Raw genomic sequence first — 11252 nt, 5'->3', positions numbered from 1 at the left:
GCATCACCCTCCTTTTAACTTGTCAAGTCTGCCATTTTAACCTAATCAGCCTGACATAATGATCTCCAGCCTTGTGCTCATCAACATTCTCACCTGAGTTAACAAGACGATTACTGAAATGATCTCAGCAGGTCCTTTAATGACTGCAATGAAATGCAGTGGAAAGGTTTTTTTGGAATTAAGTTAATTTTCATGGCAAAGAAGGACTATGCTATTCATCTGATCACTCTTCATAACATTCTGGAGTATATGCAAATTGCTATTATAAAAACTTAAGCAGCAAGTTTTCCAATTTCCAATATTTATGTAATTCTCAAAACTTTTGGCCACGAATGTATAAGTAAAGAAGCCCTTTAAATAGGCAGCCTGGTGGTCATCTATGGTTTTATTTGTGAGCGATACCCGATACATATTTAGGGTCACTTGTCAATTTCAGCAGGATCAACTCTCTCGCAACAATAAATGTCAGGGAAAGCAAGGACTGGGCACATTGGATTTTAACACACCCAAACTTCTACTATGGAAGATCAGAGGGGGTTGGCAGCCGCTTATGCCCCACGCTTATGCCCCATGGCCCACGCATGAACAGTTTCTTAATGTCAGACACCTTAAGTTCATCTATGAAAATCATTTAAGGCTGAGAACAGATGCCAATGAGATCTGTAATCCCGAGGCATTATAGATTGGCATATGGCCCCACCATAATTAGATCACACACCAACATGACAATGTCTTCAGTACAGGGGAATTCTTGACTCCCTAATTCCCAAAATTCATCTCACCAATCAACATAGCTGTAATTTCTGACACTGAAATTTATTCAATGGAGGATATTGACACTTTGGCCAATTTTTCAGGTGAAATGTTTTGATTTATTTTTCTGGCACACAGGTGGTGGATACTTCAGGAAACTGGTTGACCATGACTGCTGATTATTGGCTGTTCTTGGGTTTACTGATGTGGAATGAATGATCATTAATTAAATTATCCTAATTGTAAGACGTTCCTCATTGAAATGATGAAGACCGATGCAGTTCAACAAAGATTCGTTGATGTTCTTCAGAACAATGGCATGAAAAACTCAGAGTGATCCTTTCATCAGGAACCTCATAGTAACCGCGGTTCGATCAGAGTTGGGTGTAGTCCATCATGCTGTGGTGTTGCTGGCCTCTAGGAGACTAGTCCCTGCCACAGTGTGCTCAGCCAATACGCCATGTGTTGGGTCCACCCGTCATTTAATATGGAAGTTGCTCTGCTCTCTGTGGATGTTCATGGTCTTTCATGGATGCTACAGTATATCACCCACAACCTCTAGTGTTTGATGTGCACAGTCTTTCAATCTCTTTAACAGATAATCTCCTTCTATCCACAGTTGGGCGTTCCTCTCTGCAACCCTCAGCACCACAAAGCTTGCTAGCTCAACATTCCTGGGCCCTGCGTTTGCCTGTAATGATGCATGCACCTCCTTTTTTTGCAGGTGGCAGCTGGGAAACCATGCTTTCTGGTGGCCAGCGTTACTGACAGAGCTCAGTGGCATCACCACGCACAGTGACCCACCAGCATTTTATAACATAAGGGCCAAAAAACATGGGACAACTTTTGAATTTAAGAAGAGAATATGAGCATTATCTCCTTAAATGTGCACATTGGGGGACGCTATTCTTACCTGACAGCATAAGCCTCAAGACTGTTGGTCACTTTTGCAATGGCAGACTCTATGGCCAGTCCACCTCTAGAAGTCTATATTTCTAATGAAAAAGATTAATTGTTACATAATTAACACTGTACAAAGCTCATAGACAGGCTTTACAGCCTCTGCTGTACGGCAGGATCAAGTAAAGTGACTGAGCGTGTAATCCTATTGACTGGAATAGCAATAGATGCTCCGGGAACGTTTGGCTTGTAACGTAGAGCAGATGATTACGTGTGGATGGGAGGATCACACCTATGACTTATGGAACGGATCCAAACACGGCTAATAAACAACAAGACACAACTGAAAGGCGGACAACATTTATTATAGCTGGCTGGCTGGAACCAGAATAACTTTCTCAATAACCACGAGGAGCAGAATCACAGAAGATGGAGAGGATATCTGCTCTGTCATGGAGAGAGTCAGCTCTCATGGTCCTCTGCTTGGTCTCCACACTTGGTCTGAAAGGTAAGTTGTCTCCCGATAACACAAGCTGGACACACTGTATCCATTACTGAAATTATGTCTCTAGAGGGAAAATCAAGTCAACTGGGTCTTCTGATAGGTCGTAGAAACATGAGAAACAATCTCCTTGGACCACCAAGGTTCAAATCTATATCACAAGACAATATATTGATTATACTATGATCAACGCAGGCGCCGTTAGTGTCATATGATGGATCCGGCAGTTCTGTCATTTTTGTTGTTCTTCTCCTATGACGGAAAAGAGCAGTACAGATGTGAACAAGCCTTTATGTGTTTTCCAAGTTCTTCCACCTGATAAGTTTTATATTGAAATATTCCCTTGTCACTCCCTCGAAACATGAGGATTCTTGACGGTAATAATTCTCTGGATTACGAAATTATCTTGTCAAGTAGCAAAATGAATACTTCTGCACACAGTAATGCGCATAATTTGCTGTGTGTAGAAAGTTGTGGGCTCCATCAGTATCTTGATGAAGTTTATGAGTGGCAAACTGGCCACTGAGTGGGTGACACCCAACACCCCCACCCACCTATGATGTCCATATGCCCGAATAGTCTTCATAGAAATCCCCTTTAACATACAGGCAAACTAGGGAGTTACCCAGGATGGCAGCATTACTAATGAGCATATTGTGTCATGCTGGTTCAAAATAGCACATGTTTATAGAAACCAGTTACCTGTGATGGTGAGAAGCTGTCTGATAACCTGTCACTTTCCATACAGGGCTTGCTGGGAAATTAAGTTTCAGGGCATGCTGGGTGTTATAGCTACGGGAATTGTTGGGAATTGCCATTTCAGGCCATGCTGGTGCAGTGACCCACTGGTTCACCGCTCTAAGATAATCCTTTAATAGTCCCACCAGGTGGAAATTCAAAGCATTACAGCAGCACAGAAAGTACAATATCTCCAACATAAGGGCATTACAGTGACAGTAGATGAAAGATTTTAAAAAATGTAAAAAACCAAGTGATATAGATATCGCAGCTCATAGAATTCAGTCTCTGGTTCTAATGATCTCCGCGGGAACCCGTGGGCGATGAGTGCAGTAATTAAAAGGATTAATGTCATGTTACACTATGATTACATAGTTACATAGTTACATAGTTACGTAGTTACGTAGTTAATACGGTTGAAAAAAGACAAATGTCCATCAAGTTCAACCAAGGGATCGGTGGGGACGCGAATCCCAGAATCTACACATTTTCAAAAGCATTAATGTTGTTTACTTTTAAGAATTCATCTAAACCCTTTTTAAACCTGTCCACTGTTCCTGCTGTGACCACGTCCTCAGGAGTCTATTCCACAGATTCACGGTTCTTACAGTAAAGAAGCTTTGACGCTTCTGGAGACTGAACGTTTTCTTCCCCAGTCGGAGGCAGCGCCCCCTTGTCTTTTGAGGGTATTTTACATGGAACAGTTTTTCACAGTATTTTTTTGTATGGTCCATTTATATATTTGTATAGGTTAATCATGTCCCCCCCCGCCCCCCTTAGACGTCTCTTCTCAAGACTAAATAAATTCAATTCTTTCTTCATAACTAAGACCCTCCATGCCCCTTATAAGTTTAGTCACTCTCCTCTGTACTCTCTCCAGCTCCAGGGCATCCTTTCTATGGACTGGTGCCCAGAACTGAACTGCAGATTTCAGATGAGGCCGCACCAGCACTTTGTAAAGTGGTAAAATTACATCCCTGCCCCGCGAGTCCATGCCTCGTTTAATGCATGACAATATCCTGGTGGCCTTAGAAGCAGCTGATTGACATTGTGTTGTTATTCAATCTATGTTTTACAAGACACCCAGATCCTTCTCTACAAGTGACCCCCCCAGTGTTACATCCCCAAGTGTTACATGCCAAGTTGATGCCCAATCACTCAGAGTGTTCAAGTCAGCTTGAAGTTTATGGACGTCTTCCATAGACTGTACAGTACTACACAGCTTAGTGTCTTCATTACGAAAGTTGGTAAAATGTTTACTGTGATGTTAACTATGTACCTTCAGTAGTACAAATGGTTAAAGTGGCTTATCTGTTGAATATGTATCTCAAAAGGCTGTATATGGGAAGGAAATAGTTAACTGTTAGTCCTCAGTAATAGTCGCCGGGTGTGAGCTGGCCCCACTTCTGCTGCCTAGAGAGATGTTAGCAAGAAGGCTGAGAGAAAAGACATGTTGGAGGGTTCCTGGTAAGCAGACCAAGAGAGAGGGCCTGTTTAGTGTGTGCTGCTGAAAAGTAGGCCAAGACAGAAGCTTGAGAGTAGCTGAAGAAGAATTTGTCCAGGGAGACACCATCCCTGTGTGATTTCATACATCCAGAAAAGCAACTATGCTAAAAAAACAAGCTTCTTAGCGAGAGAGGCAAACAGACTTTTTACAGAAGGTTGAGGACCAATTAAAAAGGACAGTGTTTGGACAAAGACAGTAAGGCCTGGTTCACACGAACGTATGGCTTTTTCAGTGTTTTGCGGTCCGTTTTTCACGGATCCGTTGTTCTGTTTTTGAGTTCTGTTGTGTTTCCGCTTCCTTTCCGTTTTTCCGTTCTGTTTTTCCGTATGGCATATACAGTATACAGTAATTACATAGAAAAAATTGGGCTGGGCATAACATTTTCAATAGATGGTTCAGCAAAAGCGGAACAGATACGGAAGACATACAGATGCATTTCCGTATGTGTTCCGTTTTTTTGCGGACCCATTGACTTTAATGGAGCCACGGAACGTTATTTGCGGCCAAATATAGGACATGTTCTATCTTTCAACGGAACGGAAAAACGGAAATATGGAAACGGAAGGCATACGAAGCACCTTCCGTTTTTTTTTTGCGGATTCATTGAAATGAATGGTTCCGTATACGGACTGTATACGGAACACAAAAAAACGGCTTTTACACTCGTGTGAACTAGGCCTAAGGATAACGCACGCATCTGGGTGTAGACTTTAGTTAAATTGTCATCTGATCTAGGACTGCAGCCTGTAGTTGGACATGCCTTTGGTCATATGGGAAGTTTATTTGCATCTATAGAGACTCAGGAAGGACCATCCACACAGCCATCCCCTATACATAGCCTTTGGGAAAAAAGCCTACTCTTTGATAGGCAAAATAAAGTGAAAAAGACGATTCCGGCACTTATTGCTCTTCCCATAAGATCGTCCTCTTTATTGTATCAGTATCACAAACAAGCAGTTGTTTATGCGTTTCGGAGACCTTCTACTTAGTCGTAACAATGTGGTCTGAGAGTTTAGAGAAATCTAAAGACCCATTTACCCTCCCCCAACTAGTGGGTGGTGGTAACATGACGTCATGAATCAATCAACCCACAGACTCACACCCGGAGTATCATTCTCAGTAAACATTAGTTAAAATGGCCCCACACGATGCTCTTCTCGCATCCCTGCGCTTGGACTATGCACGCCACGGCTGGAGGCTTTCGCATATCAAGAACAAACACAAGCGCAGCGTGTGAGGAGACGCATCGTGTGAACAGGGCCGTACAAAATATCAAATACAAATAAAATGTAAACCTCTAGAAAACTCTACATAAAGATGGATTACATATGGCCGCAATCTTCACATTGTTGTGATATAATATAATATAATATAAATAGACGTGTTGGAATAAACCATGATAGACGTACATAGTATGGCATATAGTATGATAAGTGTAGGCAACGCAGTTGCCGTATTTGTGGGAGGGGAGGCTCCCGCACATTCTATTTAAAGCACTCCCCCCTGTCAGCTACCTCCGATTCTCGTCCACAGCAGCGGTGTGTGCAGGCGATGCTTCACTTCCGGGTCACGAGTAGGGTCAGCGTCCTCTGCGCTCCAGCATTCGGCCGGCGTAGTTCCCACATCGTCGCTCGGTGCGGGTCTCCGGTTCGGGTAAGGGTAAGTCTGGCACTCGCGTGCTCCTCTTCAACTCGTCATGCCCACGTCTGGGCAGCGCTTGATTTTCCGGCATTCAGCTCGGCATGTTCAGCGGCATTCCGACGGCGGACTCAGCTGTTCCTCACTATTTAAGCATCGCCATTTACTGACCATACATGCATGTCCCTACATATTATGTACACATATCTGTGCCCATAGGTTAGAACTACCACACTTGGCGTTCACCATAGCCGCACGTCAGTGGCCTCACACAGCGAGTCAATAGCCACATAGTTTGTCACTACAGTCCCGCATACACCGTGCACAGATAGGTGGCTTGTTCTAGTTGGTGAAATTCTTGTATATAAATTCTCTGCATCAAAACCTGTTCTCTCTCCATGACGTACAGTTTAACCTGTGTACCGTGTTATATGGCTCATGTGTTTTACATCTTCTCCCTCCTCTCTCAAGGTTCACATATTTAAGTTCCAATCAGTTGTTGTAACTACAGGTGATGGCAAACGTGGATCAATGGTCCAAAAAAATAAAATAAAAAATAAGCTGAGATTCACGGTAGGATCGGACTTGGTTACACGGTCCGTGACTTGTAGCGCTCTGGGGCGAAGGGGGTTGGGCGCTAATGGTCAGATGATCGTGGTTAGGATTGTTACCTTGAAAGCTAGGTCCGTGTCTGCATTTACAGTTTGTCCTATACGCCATTCACTACTAAGAGCTGCGTTCATACGTCCGCTGTTGCATTACATTTATACTCTGCTCACTTTTAGATTGCATTCATACGGCTGCTTTATACCATGCTCCCCATACTCAGAGCTGTGCCCATACCATGTTTTTAGACACCACTCACATCCAGAGCTGCATTCACCCACTTGTTCTTACATCATGTGTTATACTCTGCTTCCACTTAAAGCTGCATTTCTTTTCATTGCTACATTGTGGTTACTCAGTATTCTTACTAGGGCCATCAGCACACCGCTCTGATACTGCTCTTCCGATAAATATAGCGGCTTTCTTTTTCAGGCTACTTTCTTCAGTGGTTTGGCACATTCGTTAGGCCTACCTTTTTCTCTTCACGGGGGGGGAGGGGAAAACTAAAACAAAATAAAATTAAAATGGTGTTCTTTAGTCCAGGTTTGCATTCACTCAGACTGGTCCCCTTTACTTCTGGTTCGCATTCACCCAGATTGGTCTCCCACCCACTTAACCAAATAGCTCCCTACCGATAAGTGGGCCAATAGGAGTAAGTTCCTACTATGTTTTCACAGTTGTTCTTTCGTTTGTCACGTCAAGGGTCTTCTCTTAGCGAACTGCAATGCCTCTGGCTCTTGTTTTTCTCCCATCTGTTTCAAATTTCACGGTTGGTTTAATGTTTTGTTTATGCACGTGGTTCGGATCACTAATGTCTATGCATTTCCATTAGGTCTGGCTCACGTTTTAATTGCTTATCGTCACTGTAAGGTCATCCAGGTCAGTCTCTTGATTTCGGGGGGCCTCATGGCTTCGGGGGCCCGATGACCGTTCTTCACGTTGTTCGTTAGGGGTACAATATGCTTGTGGGCTGGTCAGCGTCCCATGGTTTATTGTCGGAGAGGGTCATGGTATGCGAGTCCCCAAGTCATACTGGTGCTGCAAAAAAATTAAAAATAATGAGAGAACTCTGCGCATGGCTTCTCTGGTTTAGTGTTACACATATGACTCCGCCATTAGAGTCTCTCACGCATGGCTCCGCCATTAGAGTCTCTCACACATGACTTCTCCGTTTAGATTTACACATATGACTCCGCCATTAGAGTCTCTCACGCATGACTTCTCCGTTTTTAGTTTTACACATATGTATCCGCCATTAGTCTCTCTCGCATAGCTCCGCCATCAGAGTCTCTCTCGCATGGCTTCTCTGTTTTTAGGTTTACTCATATGACTCCGCCATTAGTCTCTCACGCATGGCTTCTCCCCTTTCAGTGTTACACACATGGCTCCGCTGATAGTCTCTCACGCATGGCTTCTCCCCTTTCAGTGTTACACACATGGCTCCGCTGATAGTCTCTCTCGCATGGCTTCTCTGGTTAGTGTTACACATATGACTCCGCCATTAGAGTCCCTCACATATGGTTTCTCCGTTTTAGTGTTACACATATGACCCAGCATTTAGTCTCTCATGCATGGATTCGTTTTAGTTTTACACACATGACTCCGCCATTAGTCTCTCACGCATGGCTGCTCTGGTTTAGTGTTACACACATGACTCCGCTATTAGAGTCTCTCTCTCGCATGGCTTATCCGTTTTTAGGTTACACATATGACTCCATCATTAGTCTCTCACGCATGGCTTCTCTGGTTAGTGTTACACATATGACTCCGCCATTAGTCTCTCATGCATGGCTTCTCCGTTTTAGTGTTACACACATGACTCCGCTATTAGAGTCTCTCTCTCGCATGGCTTATCCGTTTTTAGGTTACACATATGACTCCATCATTAGTCTCTCACGCATGGCTTCTCTGGTTAGTGTTACACATATGACTCCGCCATTAGTCTCTCATGCATGGCTTCTCCGTTTTAGTGTTACACTCGTGACTCCGCCATTAGTCTCTCATGCATGGCTTTGTTTTAGTTTTACACACATGACTCCGCCAGTAGTCTCTCACCCATGGCTTCTCCGTTTTAGTGTTACACTCGTGACTCCGCCATTAGTCTCTCACGCTTGGCTTCTCCGTTTAAATTTTACACACATAACTCCGCCATTCGAGGCCAGCTGCGTGGTCCCAGCACAAGTAGGTTTCATGTATTTTTCTGCCTTCAGACCTGCTCCCATGGCTCGGTCATCTGTGACTCGCAATTCAATTTTCTTATGGTGGCTCGCACGGGTGGCTTGCGCCATTAGAGTCTCACTCACGTTATTGTTTTCCCTGACTTTTATTTTAGGTCGTTGGGTCTTCATAAGCAGTCATCCCAAGCCTGCCTTTGCGGACCTCATCTTCTCCCAGGCATGCTTACTTCATATACAAACTTGGGCCGAGGGTGTTGGGGTCCGGCCTAAGTCCTGGGCATCGGTCCATCTTCCAGTAAGAGGTACAGTAATAAGGTGCACCCGGATACAGCCAGGGTTCTCATGCAGAAGTTATTATCCAAGAACACGGCGAGGACGTACTAGACGGCTTGGTCTCATTTTACTAGGTTTCAGCGGTCTTGCCCGCAACAGGGTGTGGATTACATCACATACCTACTCGCGTTCATAGCTTTTTGCCACTCAGACCTTAAAACTTTCTCACGGTACTAATAAATTATATTTAGCCGGTATACGACACTATTGGCACATTCCCTATCCAGACAGGTCTTCTTTATTTTCAGCGCACCCAATTAAGGCGATCCTTAGAGGTATACACAATTCTTCAGCCGTCAGTAAAATTTCCAGGAGACCCTTCTCAGGTGAAATGTTCAAATCTGTTTTGATGTTCTTAAGTACAAGCCCCTGTGCTTTGAAGACAAGTGCCTTGTTCAAAACAGCGCTGTATTTGTGTTTTACGGTTTCCTATGACCCGGGGAATTCACGTGCCCTGTGTCTAACAGCACCTTCGTACAGGAACAACATTTACTATGCTTAGGTTCCCACTACGTCCTCACTCTTGTTCATACTTAAACTACCGGACCTAGCGAAGCCACGAAGGTCAGATATTTCCCTACGGGTAACGAGTGGTGTCCAGTGGCAGTCTTTGACGAATGGGCGGCTCTTAGTAAACGCACTCCTTCTAACTCCCCTCTTTTAGTTCACGACTCCGGCCCGCTTAGCATACAAACATTGCTGAAATACATACGCTTTGCTGCCGAAACAAGATGTTGAACCATCAAGCATTACCGGCCATTCATGTAGAATAGGAGTAGCCTCATCCGCCTCTAAGAATAATGTACTGGTTCACATCATAAAGAAACTAGGTCATTGGAAGTCGCTGTGTTACACTCGTTACATTCCCAACCCTAAACGAGAGATGTCATTTGCTTTCGGTATTTGCTGTTATAATGTGTTTTCAATACAGTCCATTGGTTTCCTTCAGTTTAGATGTTCAATTTTCTATTTTTGAACTTACGTACGGTGCTGCCGACATACCTCAGATCACACTCCACACACTCTATGACATAGATCACCCCGTGCTGTTGCAGTTGATGTATGTTTTTATAGGGAAAGTTGTTGAGTGATCAGCATTATGGAAACTTTTTTGAACTGATACATATTTGCATGTTTTACAAGGATGGCTACCGCACTTTGTGAAGCCTTTGTAATTAATCCACGTATTCTGTGTTTTTTATTTTTTATTGGCCACGAACAGGGAAGGGGAAAGGGGACCTGCCATGGTTCATGCTTTTCTAGGTACTACTGTATCTTGCAGCCATTTTTCAAAGCATTGTACAGAATGTTATCATCAAACAGACTAGGCAGACACTTCTGCACAATGCTTCGTATTTTGTTGAACTGCCGGCTGTATGTCAGAACCAGGGTGGGTCTTTTTCTGCTGTCTCCCGTTTATTTTTATCTTTAATTTGTGTATGATCAATATTCATAACTTCCTTATTGGTTTCATTTACTGCACTGACCTTTTGATCTACAATTTTTTTAATTTTTTTACGGGTATTTTTAGTTCCAAATAATAAATCATATCTGGATTTATTTGACACTATATTAAGCCCTCTTTCTAACATCCATGTTGGATATCCTCTCATTTTTAATCTCGTTTTGATGCATTCACATTCTTTATGAAAAGCCACTTCTGTATTGCAATTTCTGCGTCTGCGCATAAGTTCCCCCACAAGTATGGCCCTTATGACATTCACATGCAGTATGGAATTGCCTGCTGTAGTTTTCCTATGGGTCTCTGTATAAATTACTGCATCTGGGACACCTGTTCGTCTCAAGTCTAGAAAAACGATGGACTCAACCTCCACAGCACACGTGAAATGCAAATTATACGTGTTGTCATTCAGATAGTGCTTGAAATCCGATACGGCAGACACATCGCCGTCCCACACAATGAGCAGGTCGTCAATGTATCTGCCGTACCACGCCAAGCACTGTCTGAAAGGGCAATCAACATTGTATATATACATCTCTCCTCCCAGTATGCCATAATGAGGTTTGCCAAGGAGGGCGAGAATTTCGCCCCCATTGACACCCCTCGTATCTGCAGATAATACGTGTTATTGAACAT

The 11252-nt window shown here is 43.6% G+C and overlaps 1 protein-coding gene across 1 annotated transcript in view; it reads left to right on the top strand.

The window, feature by feature from the left end:
• The first annotated feature begins 1988 nt into the window (after positions 1-1988).
• LOC120986781 (ly6/PLAUR domain-containing protein 3-like) overlaps positions 1989-11252 on the top strand; it is a 39340-nt gene continuing 30076 nt past the window's right edge. Inside the window, exon 1 of the mRNA XM_040415487.1 lies at positions 1989-2161. Coding sequence (XP_040271421.1) covers positions 2083-2161 — 79 coding nt within the window. The 5' untranslated portion in view covers positions 1989-2082. The remainder of the gene's footprint in view (positions 2162-11252) is intronic.

The sequence above is a fragment of the Bufo bufo genome, chromosome 1 (genome assembly GCF_905171765.1).
Source record: "Bufo bufo chromosome 1, aBufBuf1.1, whole genome shotgun sequence".
Taxonomy (NCBI): domain Eukaryota; kingdom Metazoa; phylum Chordata; class Amphibia; order Anura; family Bufonidae; genus Bufo; species Bufo bufo.
This window is presented reverse-complemented; position numbering and strand designations above follow the sequence as displayed.